This window comes from Haliotis cracherodii, unplaced genomic scaffold (assembly GCF_022045235.1).
Source record: "Haliotis cracherodii isolate W230 unplaced genomic scaffold, xgHalCrac1.p SCAF_19, whole genome shotgun sequence".
Lineage (NCBI taxonomy): Eukaryota > Metazoa > Mollusca > Gastropoda > Lepetellida > Haliotidae > Haliotis > Haliotis cracherodii.
In genome coordinates, this window is record NW_027266274.1 from 1,919,809 (window position 1) to 1,932,991 (window position 13,183).

Here is a 13,183-nt window from a genome sequence, read left to right on the forward strand (position 1 = left end):
CACACATGTACAGTGTACTGTAGTGTTGTGTAGGTGCAAGGGCCATGATGAGTTTCTCTGCTCCCTCCACACATGTACAGTGTACTGCAGTGTAGTGCTGTGTAGGTGTAAGGGCCATGATGAGTTTCTCTGCTCCCACCACACATGTACAGTGTACTGTAGTGTTGTGTAGGTGCAAGGGCCATGATGAGTTTCTCTGCTCCCTCCACACATGTACAGTGTACTGCAGTGTAGTGCTGTGTAGGTGTAAGGGCCATGATGAGTTTCTCTGCTCCCACCACACATGTACAGTGTACTGTAGTGTTGTGTAGGTGCAAGGGCCATGATGAGTTTCTCTGCTCCCTCCACACATGTACAGTGTACTGTAGTGTTGTGTTGTGTAGGTGTAAGGGCCATGATGAGTTTCTCTGCTCCCTACACACATGTACAGTGTACTGTAGTGTTGTGTTGTGTAGGTGTAAGGGCCATGATGAGTTTCTCTGCTCCCTCCACACATGTACAGTGTACTGTAGTGTTGTGTTGTGTAGGTGTAAGGGCCATGATGAGTTTCTCTGCTCCCTCCACACATGTACAGTGTACTGTAGTGTTGTGTTGTGTAGGTGCAAGGGCCATGATGAGTTTCTCTGCTCCCACCACACATGTACAGTGTACTGTAGTGCTGTGTAGGTGTAAGGGCCATGATGAGTTTCTCTGCTCCCACCACACATGTACAGTGTACTGTAGTGTTGTGTTGTGTAGGTGCAAGGGACATGATGAGTTTCTCTGCCCCCTACACACATGTACAGTGTATTGTAGTGCTGTGTAGGTGTAAGGGCCATGATGAGTTTCTCTGCTCCCACCACACATGTACAGTGTACTGTAGTGTTGTGTTGTGTAGGTGCAAGGGCCATGATGAGTTTCTCTGCTCCCACCACACATGTACAGTGTACGGTAGTGTTGTGTAGGTGCAAGGGCCATGATGAGTTTCTCGTCTGTGCCACTAATTATATTACCCTTAATCTCAAAATAGCACCTTTTCTTTACACATGCAGCATTGCCATCACAGCAAAGTTTACTCACACTTTTATATCAGGTTTTGCAACAGGTTATGTGCCAAGGACTACACATTATTACACTTGCATAATTCATCACTTTCGTGGAAGACATTGCATCAAGTAATATGTTGGAGAGTTCAGAAAACCAATCATGTCAATTTAACATGTTTTGCTTACATTAATGCCAGCAATTAGTATGATTATGTGAATCCAAAAAGCAGAAACAAGGAACAATGGCTAACATATGCAGCTTCTGCTCCCTGTGGTGGTACATCAATATATACACAGGACCACTGCACATGTCTATGTCCTTAGGAGATCAAGGGTTTTTTCACATTTTTTAAACATTACGGCCATGTTGGAAGTACCCAGATGAATCCCATGAAATAGGTCAAAGCACTAGGTTCTTTTATGCAATCACAGAGGTAATATCCTAAGGATCTCAAAAATGTATTTGGAATTTGGAAAAAAATTCCCAACACACTTGATCGAGCCAGCTTAAATATACGAACAAGGACTTCTCATCACTGTATTTAAAAAACCCTGTTTTCTTCACTCTTTGTCCCATTTTCCAAGAGCTTTCCATTTACATTGTATCTATAACACATGGTTTGGTTTCAGAAATAGGTCATGTAACCAGTGCCTAATAGTGCGTAATAGTCCTAAATTATGTTTTAAGCTTGTTTGGACATGCAGAGGATATTGAGGATAATGTAGAAATCCCTAAAATTGACCCTCTAGGTATAAGTTGTTTTGTTTAGGGCGTGTTGATGAATTTCTTATGATAAAACATTCTTTAGATGAATGACCAAATATTATTTTCATAGTGTAACTACATACACACAGGAGCACTGCAGATGGTATGTCTACATACAGCACTGCAGATGGTATGTCTACATACACACAGGAACACTGCAGATGGTATGTCTACATACACACAGGAACACTGCAGATGGTATGTCTACATACACACAAGAACACTGCAGATGGTATGTCTACATACACACAAGAACACTGCAGATGGTATGTCTACATACACACAGGAACACTGCAGATGGTATGTCTACATACACACAGGAACACTGCAGATGGTATGTCTACATACACACAGGAACACTGCAGATGGTATATCTACATACACACAAGAACAATGCAGATGGTATGTCTACATACACACAAGAACACTGCAGATGGTATGTCTACATACACACAAGAACACTGCAGATGGTATGTCTACATACACACAGGAACACTGCAGATGGTATGTCTACATACACACAAGAACACTGCAGATGGTATGTCTACATACACACAGGAACACTGCAGATGGTATATCTACATACACACATGAACACTGCAGATGGTATGTCTACATACACACAGGAACACTGCAGATGGTATATCTACATACACACAGGAACAATGCAGATGGTATGTCTACACACACACAAGAACACTGCAGATGGTATATCTACATACACACCAGAAAACTGCAGATAGTATGTCTACATACACACAAGAACACTGCAGGTGGGTCTACATACACACAAGAACACTGCAGATAGTATGTCTACATACACACAAGAACACTGCAGATGGTATATCTACATACACACAAGAACACTGCAGATGGTATGTCTACATACACACAAGAACACTGCAGATGGTATGTCTACATACACACAGGAACACTGCAGATGGTATGTCTACATACACACAGGAACACTGCAGATGGTATATCTACATACACACAGGAACAATGCAGATGGTATGTCTACACACACACAAGAACACTGCAGATGGTATATCTACATACACACCAGAAAACTGCAGATAGTATGTCTACATACACACAAGAACACTGCAGGTGGGTCTACATACACACAAGAACACTGCAGATAGTATGTCTACATACACACAAGAACACTGCAGATGGTATATCTACATACACACAAGAACACTGCAGATGGTATGTCTACATACACACAAGAACACTGCAGATGGTATGTCTACATACACACAGGAACACTGCAGATGGTCTGTCATAGACTGTACCTGTACGAAGTTGTTCCATCCATCCTTGGGCTCATTCATGTCCCCTTTTGTCTCCATGTTAACACAGGTTGATGGGGTAGCATTAGTCTCCAAGGTAACAGAAGTTGATTGGGTAGCATGTGTCTCCAGGCTAACACAGGTTGATGGTGTAGCATTTGTCTCCAGGGTAACACAGGTTGATGGGGTAGCATATGTCTCCAGGGTAACAGAAGTTGATTGGGTAGCATTTGTCTCCAGGGTAACACAGGTTGAATGGTTAGCATTTGTCTCCAGGGTAACACAGGTTGATGGGGTAGCATTAGTCTCCAGGGTAACAGAAGTTGATGGGGTAGCATTTGTCTCCAGGGTAACACAGGTTGATGGGGTAGCATGTGTCTCCAGGGTAACACAGGTTGATGGGGTAGCATGTGTCTCCAGGCTAACACAGGTTGATGGGGTAGCATTTGTCTCCAGGGTAACACTGGTTGATGGGGCAGCATTTGTCTCCAGGGTAAGACAAGTTGATGGGGTAGCACATGGTGTCTCCATCAAAAGATCTTTACTTTGAATCTTCCTTACAAGGAAGAAGGCTCTCTGGCAAGATATGAAATATAATGACTGTGTATTGAATTATTCAATAATTGATGAGCAGAGAATGTCAACTTAGTACTGAGGCAGAACTTTGACATTTACTTCCACCTTCAATTCACGTGACATTCTTCCATGTGTATGTATCAATGACTTCTTTCTATACGCCAACCTGGTTGACTTGTATTCATATGCCTTGATAGCAAATGATGACCTCAGGGCTAACTGGTCATAGGTCTAACTTTTACCTACGAAGGTCGATTGATAGGTTCTGAGCCTCACATGAAAGGTAAGTAATTGTGTAATAGTGTGACAAGTCGGTAAATCTTTGGACCTTTGGAAAATGGACAAACTTTAGGAACTTGCAGAAAAAGGGCTTAACACCAAAACCCACCTATGAAGATGGGAGTACACCACTAGGGAAGGATACCCCTCTGTCTGCCACTGTAAAGAGGTAGGCAGCAGAGTTTAAGCATGGCATGGAGAGCCTTGAAGACGACCCCTGTCCTGGAAGATCTGTCATGTCAGCAACATAGTTCAGTGGACATTTCCATTTGAGAGACAGAACACATTCCATTATCACAAAACTTTGGCAGTGAAGAAAGTAACATCTTGTTGGGCTCAAAAACTTCAGACATCTGATAAAAAATGCACCAGGCACAACATGTGATAAACTAGCTCTGTTTTAAGCTGATCAAGCATATTATAAAGACATACCAAACCTTTAGTTCAGTTTCAGGTAAACCATTTATTGCAGATGAAATGTTTATGTAAGTGCCATATCTCCCATCATTCCCTCTGATGGAAACTGATGGAACCTGGCATATTAAACAAAAGCAGATAACAATGCGCAATACAACCTAGAATACAGGTGCATGCTCCAAGTAACATTTCCGATTGTTGGGGTGCTACCTATTGATAACCTGACCAACTGGTTGACCAGCTTTCTTGCAAATATTTGTGACAATGAATTAAAGCTTGGTTCACCTCAGTCCAAACAACAATCAATTGTGAGGCCTACACAGGGTAGATATTATGTTGATTGTGAGACCTACACAGGGTACATACTATCTTCATTGTGAGACCTACACAGGGTAGATACTATGTTGATTGTGAGGCCTACACAGGGTGGATACTATGTTCATTGTGAGACCTACACAGGGTAGATACTACGTTGATTGTGAGACCTACACAGGGTACATACTATGTTGATTGTGAGGCCCACACAAGGTACATACTATCTTCATTGTGAGGCCTACACATGGTAGATACTCTCTTCATTGTGAGGCCTACACAGACTTAGCACAGGGTAAAGATTGATTTTTACTGGGTTAACATCCTGCTATTTTCATTGTACCATACACAGTAATGTGATCAATATAGGAGGCCACAGTAATGAACAACGTAGAAACTACTGACAAACATTCTTCCTATTTGTATCACATACTGAGAACTAAATGTAACATGCATTTTCTAATACATAATCAACCAACATGAAATCTGTGTTATGTGTGCAACCTTTCTTTGTCCTATTGTATGGTCCTGCAGAGATCTTAGTAAGAATTTAGTATTCACTTGTAAAACAATGATAGCACATAAATGAACTAATTTAGTAACATTTGCAAATTGTCCTTTGGTTTTGTCCAATGTATCATGAACATGAACAAGCTTGCATTGACATGCTACTCTTTGACTACATTGCTTCCTGTATATGATATCTGTCATACCCAACTGTGTAAACATGAATAGAACATGGTGTATATGTAAGAGTGAATATTATCCTACCCTATTTTTTATCCTGGGGATGATTCTCCCTTGTGAATTTAAACCCATACCAGTGTGGCACTAGGGTAGGATACTGTACTCTAGAGTAAAACTTCCCCTGGGATAATATTTAGGTAGGATATAATCCTTGCTTACATATACAGTACTGCTTCACTGCTCTATCTCTCTATAATAGTCACACACAAGAACTAGAAACAAATAGAGCAATATACTGGATTGTTCTACTGAAGGGAGAATGGCGAGGTGCGGTGACCTCCTTATACTTGCCACATCAATATCTGCCTGCTGTAAGTGGGTCCTGTACCTGCTCCTATACGTGGTTAGTTGACCAGTTGACGAGCACCCTTGAAGGCTGCGTCCATCAGTGTTTGTGCTGACCATGATGACCATGTAGCGACAACACACTATCAGTGCAGTAGGTGTGACAGGATCAATAAGGCTCCATAAGGGAAAGTGACAAGGTGAATGTTTGATCAATACACATGACTGTGTCCATATTGTCACATCATGCCTGTTGTATTGCACTCCAGGCTTGAGTGAGCATTTCATACAAGACAGTCCCAAGTTATGCCACGCTCTGTGGCAGTATATGGTGGCTCACTAAATAGCGGTATGCAGCAGCATACAATGTGATAATGATTGATTGTCAACAGTCACTTGATCAAGTAATGTTTGTTAGTGGTCAACTGCAGCACAGACCAGTGCCGACCTCTCAGTGAACATGTACATCAACATGAACATACCAGCAATCAAACATGTCCTCCAATATGCATGAAATATCTACCAACTGTCCTATTCCAGGTTAATAGCTAGAAACATATGACAACTAGAAAGTGTTTTTACTCGTAAAAACATATGTCTCCCCCCCACTCCCCTAACCCCCATTCATTCGTTTACTTCACGTTAAACCCCATTTCTTCATTCCCACCCTCCATTACTAAATAACAGAGACAAAAATAGAACTCCTAGAAATTTCAAACAACTAATGGGCACCACTTCAGTGCTGGGTTAATGTGTATACAAAGTTTCGCGAAAAAATATTAAACGGTTTCCGAGTTATGGTCCGGAAACCAAGCTTACCCCCATTCAGAACCTATGTTCAACTTATCTCCATTGAAATGAGAAAAAAAAAAAATGTCAAAAATCTCTAAATAGCAAAAGGCACCACTTCAGTGCTGGGTTAATGTGTATACAAAGTTTCGCGAAAAAATATTAAACGGTTTTTGAGTTATGGTCAGGAAACAAAGCTAACCCCCATTCAGAACCTATGTTCAACTTATCTCCATGGAAACGAGAAAAAATAAAAATATCAAAAACCTCTAAATAGCAAAAGGCACCACTTCAGTGCTGGGTTAATGTGTATACAAAGTTTCGCGAAAAAATATTAAACGGTTTCCGAGTTATGGTCCGGAAACCAAGCTTACCCCCATTCAGAGTCTATGTTCAAGTTATCTCCATGGAAACGAGAAAAAATAAAAATGTCAAAAATCTCTAAATAGCAAAAGGCACCACTTCAGTTCTGGGTTAATGTGTATACAAAGTTTCGCGAAAAAATATTAAACGGTTTCTGAGTTATGGTCAGGAAACGATGGGAACACCGACGCCGACGGGAACCGTGCCAAAAACAATATGTCTCCCTCCATTCTGGGGGAGACATAACTCACTCCTGGAAAAGAAGCACAAAAGAGCTAACTGATTCAAACAGAAGGGTCCACATGTATATGAAGGAAAATTAAAAGCAATAAATAACATTAACCATTTTGTATCACTCTGTGTGATTGCTGCTTTCCGAACTACTAGCCCTTGAGTTGAAACTAAGAGAATGGCATCTAAACAACTAGAAATCGATTGTGTTATTGATGTATCATGTATTTCTCAGTTTTACTTGGGGAGTGATTTGTTTCTTCAGTACAGAATTATTCATTTTTCATTTTATATGCATTATCAAAGGATATACATGAATAAATATACATAATCAGTGAGAGGTATAATATTGGCTGTAGTGTATAAATGAGAGATATAATGTTGGCTGTTGTGTATCAATGAGAGGTATAATGTTGGCTGTTGTATATAAATGAGAGGTATAATGTTGGCTGTTGTGTATCAATGAGATATATAATGTTGGCTGTAGTGTATCAATGAGAAGTTAATGTTGGCTGTAGTGTATCAATGAGATATATAATGTTGGCTGTTGTGTATAAATGAGAGGTATAATGTTGGCTGTTGTGTATCAATGAGAGGTATAATGTTGGCTGTTGTGTATCGATGAGATATATAATGTTGGCTGTAGTGTATCAATGAGAGGTATAATGTTGGCTGTTGTGTATAAATGAGAGGTATAATGTTGGCTTTTGTGGATCAATGAGATCTATAATGTTGGCTGTTCTGTATCAATGAGAGCTACAGTGTTAGCTGTAGTATCAACATTGGCTATAGTTAATACATAGACATATCAGTCCACAACTGAGCGTACGAGGATTGCCCATGTGTAGGGTGAGTGCTCGCCAGGCTCACACAGACAGTTTCAAACACAAGTGAACAAAGGCCAGTTCCCCTCAATTCCCTATTTGATGCTGCAGCCAATCACAAATGATTACTATCTACATTATCACAGCTGACTGTTTGATTCAAAGCACAAAGAAACTTCAAGTATTGATTTTCTTAAAGTAAGCAATAGCAGGCAGTTTTGATGGGATTATCTAACAAATGATCTTGAACCTGTGTTCAAAATAGAGTGGGCAGTGCTGTACACTGCTCCAGCACAGACCTCCTGCTTCGTATCTATCTGTATGTGTGATGATGCACTTGGTTTAACACTGTTGGTGCTCTTATACATCAGTGAGTGGTTTTATTGGGGACATTCACCTCTACACCTTCCACTCACAACTTACAGAGCATTGATGATTCCATCCACAACATGGAATAGGTGAATGTCATCTATACAAGCTTTTACTTCCTTGTATATCTTCAATAGGTAGTGCGTTCATATATTAGTTGTGATTGAAGTAACAACTTGGACATTGTGGCAGTGTCAAGAGGTGTGCCAGCACTGGCACATACATGTAGTTTGAAGCTGCAGGCAGCAATAATAATGTATGGCATACTGTAATCAATTTCATTAGTGCCCTTGGAGATGAACTCAGTCTCAGGTCAAAGGGTGCAGTTACTGGGAAGTTATTTAGGATGGGGCATATATTATGAGATGAGGTGAAGTGAGGGTAGCACATTTTATGTCACTGTACTGACACAAAAAGCACATGGTGCAGTGAAGAAATTGCTCACATAAGTACAAACTAGTAAGTCATCTTTAGTTACAATGATAGTGGATGGAGTGTTAATAAAGTAGTTCTCTAATGTATCTACAATAGTACAATTCTGGTTGTGATATGGAAAGTAGAGCTTTAGTACAAGAGGTCTAATACACCATGTATTACCAAGACGTCTGCTACACCATGTACTACCAAGATAATCCTCTACACCATGTATTACCAAGATGTCTGCTACACCATGTACTACCAAGAGGTCTAATACACCATGTACTACCAAGAGGTCTAATACACCATGTACTACCAAGAGGTCTAATACACCATGTATGACCTAGAGGTCTGTTACACCATGTACTACCAAGAGGTCTAATACACCATGTATGACCTAGAGGTCTAATACACCATGTACTACCAAGAGGTCTGCTACACCATGTATTACCAAGAGGTCTGCTACACCATGTACTACCAAGAGGTCTGCTACACCATGTATTACCAAGAGGTCTGCTACACCATGTATTACCAAGAGGTCTGCTACACCATGTACTACCAAGAGGTCTGCTACACCATGTATTACCAAGAGGTCCGCTACACCATGTGTTACCAAGAGGTCTGCTGCACCCTGTACTACCAAGAGGTCTAATACACCCTGTACTACCAAGAGGTCTGCTACACTATGTACTACCAAGAGGTCTGCTACACCATGCATTACCAAGAGGTCTAATTCCCCTTGTATTACCAAGACGTCCGCTACACCATGTATCACCATGAGGTCTGCTACACCATGTATTACCAAGAGGTCCTCTACACCATGTATTACCAAGAGGTCTGCTACACCATGTACTACCAAGAGGTCTAATACACCATGTACTATGAAGAGGTCTGCTACACCATGTACTGCCAAGACGTCTGCTACACCATGTACTACGAAGAGGTCTAATACACAATGTACTACAAAGAGGTCTGCTACACCCTGTACGACCAAGAGGTCTAATACCCCATGTATTCCCAAGAGCATCCATCTCCAAGCATGTATCATAAGTCATTTGGAATAGTGCAAGTCAGGAGTAAGTTACTTAACAAGTATTTTATAATATGCAAGTATGAATAACCTGAAGTTGATACAAAGACATGTCATTTCCATTATTATAACCACTTGCTTGATGCAGAAGGTCTAATGAGAAAGTGTGGGGGTGCTGGTGGCATTCAAATACAGTTCAACACAATATGCTGCTCATCATCATCATCATCATCATCATCATCATCATCATCATCATCATCATCAATAACAACAACAATAATAATAATAATACACAATGTCAAGGTTTATTTGTTGGAATAGGCCGTATACAACCACAGACCTATCCAGGTCTACAAACCTGATCCTGTCCTTTTTGATAAATCCAATGGAATCATTTATATTATTGAATTTTCTGTCCCATTTGACACTAATGTGATTGATTCAGGAAAAACATGGCAAATATGCAGACCTCACTTTCGAAATGTCATGCTTGCATCCTAAGTACCAGGTTGTCCGACTCCCCATTCATCGTGGTACCTTTGGTTTGGTAACCTCCCTATCTGTTGACTGACATTGTGAGAGTGCCCAGGTTTGCTACCAGGAATACAGCCCTTCTGACAATCGGGGTAATGCAGAAGGCTACACAGTTGGGGAGTCTTCACATTCTCCAAAAGGTTCTCGGTGGGTTTGACTAGGCAGTGTCATTTGCTGTCTGGGCTGCGTGTAGAGTGGGGCAAGGGCCATGAGCTGATGATGAGCCTAACCAGCCTGACTGTGCCATGATCACCCAATCACCCAAACCCTCTTGGCTGCATTTTTTACTTTAATCTGTTGTTAATAATAATAATAATAATAATGATGATGATGATAATAATAATAATGGTACTCTGCAATGTGTACTCTAGATCTACTCCTATACACATAATCTACTCCTGACAGACACAAGCAATTTTTACAAAATACCAGAAATACATAGACACATTTTGCATGTTTTAAGATAAATAGTAGTAGTACTGACATATTACACTTGATATGTTAAGTCTGAGAGTGTGCAGTTGTCTGTGATCTATAGCAGCACTCGTGAACATTCACATTGAAATAAAGAGATCATACAGACTCTCACTTTTGTATTGTAAAAAGTGTATCATTGTGGATCATAAACGTTCAGTGCATAACTAATCAGCAAAACATGATGTGGAAGCTGTAACCATCCCAACTTTCATCACCCCTTACCTACTTATCACCTTTAACTTCATGCAAATGTTTTTGTCAATGCTTTTGTGAACATATTTTTAGAATTGGCATATTATTGTTTCATGTAATCAGTTTCAGAGAAAGCTGCATTCTTTACTGCCAGGTTGGACTTTGAGAGAACAGTCTATTGTGAATCATTAGCTAGGAATGTTGTATTCATACACCCCAGCAACCTCTTTCTTTTTATGTTTAATTTCATAAAAGTGCAAAATTTAAATGAACAATAAATTGCTGCACTTATCCCATTTAGATACAGTGTATTTTACAACTTATGTATTTCAAAACATTTTGCTTATTGGATATGTTTTGTACACTTATCATAAATTGGTATCTGACAGGGACTCATTTAGTAATCTCTATAAATCCATCGCGAGCTGTGTTGAAAGCTGTAGACGGAGTATCAGGTAAAGCCAACCAATAATGAAGCTCTATGTACAAAATGCATCATGTGAGAAATGCAAGAACTTAATTGATTAATAATACATAAAAATATATAAAATATGTCACAATTTGTTTTGTTTGTTGTTTTACGGCAAACACTCAGTATTCAGGCTATATAACAGTGGTTTGTAAATAATCAAATCTGGACCAGACAATCCAGCACTGACATGCCTAGCACCAATCCACATATATGGAATATAATGGCATGCTATCAAATCAAGTCAGCGAGTCTTAACACCCGATCCCTTTGGCCACCTCATATGACAAGCATAGGTTGCTGGAGGCCTATATTCTTACCTGGAATCCCCATGGGTTTACCTTGTCATAAGACCAATCATCAAATCACAGATTTGAAGCTCACAGATTTCTTTCTCCAAATTCCAAAGTATTATTTTGAAATGTTTAAGGATGTGTCACACACTAGGGGCAGCTCTTGTCACTGAGACAGACTTACTGCTGATGCCTGTGGTGCTATTTGTGATATATTCCAGTGAATCAATTTTCGTTAACACCTCCCAACAGTGTGGAATATGTTATACTTTGGACTTCAGTACTTTATATAGCTCTGTTACCATGTATCAACAAAACTTAAACTCTGATCTGACAACTTAAAAACCATTAATTGTAGAATAGAAATTTTGGGTGCAAGTGTATATTTCAATAATAAATGTTGAATAATGGTCAGCTACAAGTGTGGAATAACGGTCAGCTACAAGAGTGGAATAATGGTCAGCTGCAAGAATGGAATAACAACTACAAGTGTGGAATAACGGTCAGCTACAAGAGTGGAATAATGTCAGCTACAAGAATGGAATAACAGCTACAAGTGTGGAATAACGGTCAGCTACAAGAGTGGAATAACAGCTACAAGTGTGAAATAACCTGTTGTTTTTGTAATAAACCACATGTCAAAGAGGAATTATAGTTTACCCAAGGATGTTCATCAGAATCTCCAGAGCATGGGTAATGCTAATAAGGTGATATTGGGAAACATTCTCACACTATGCAGTACTATTTACGAAACCATTAATGTGGACAGAAAACGAAAGATCTTCTTAAGGAATTATTGTAGGTGGATTGCATTAGAAGAATAGAAGAGCACATGGGGATTATCAAAATGAAATCCCTTGATGAACCAAATTAAGAACAGTTGAAAACAAATCATCAGTTTACATGCTTCCATATAGATAAATAACAAGGACTTGAAAATAAAAACTTCTCAAAGGACAGGTTGTGGAGTTAACAGAAAATCAATGTGTAATTTGAAATTCCATCTCTTATGTTGCTAATATGTTTTTCTGCCATGCAGTTTCACTATTAACACTTTTGCAAGCTGGAATATCAGTATAAGCTAGTGGCAAAAATATAAGTTTTCCAGTATGTCACAGGATGAGCTATATCTGAACTGAACTGCAGCTGAAAAGGTAAGTACTATATCCTATTTTTTGAACATTTCTATATATTCTGGAACGGACAATCAATACATATGCATTGGTGGGCCTTGGTAGGTCGCTGAAAACTGAAGACTTTGGGATAGCAACTGAACAGTTTCAGATGCACTTCAGATGATTATTATCAAATTAATTAACCATTGCACCATTGCCATAGCGTATTTCTAGTAAAACAGGAGGACATCTTACCTTGTATAGCCTTTGATATGACATATTCCCTGTCTCCCTACACAGTGGTTGCTTGCCGGACTGGCAATGTGATGTGGTGAAGCTCAGCTAGCTAACAATCCAACGTGCACCACCAATCCATAA

General features: G+C 39.7%; 1 protein-coding gene across 3 annotated transcripts in view; it reads right to left on the reverse strand.

The window, feature by feature from the left end:
- The window catches only part of LOC139466660 (uncharacterized), a 345,287-nt gene that overhangs the window by 118,355 nt on the left and 213,749 nt on the right, over positions 1 to 13,183 (reverse strand). The window contains exon 2 of one of the 3 annotated variants that reach the window (XM_071248254.1): positions 3,090 to 3,662. The exons of the other annotated variants lie outside the window; for them this stretch is intronic. Coding sequence (XP_071104355.1) covers positions 3,090 to 3,662 — 573 coding nt within the window. The remainder of the gene's footprint in view (positions 1 to 3,089; positions 3,663 to 13,183) is intronic. 3 annotated transcript variants of the gene reach the window in all.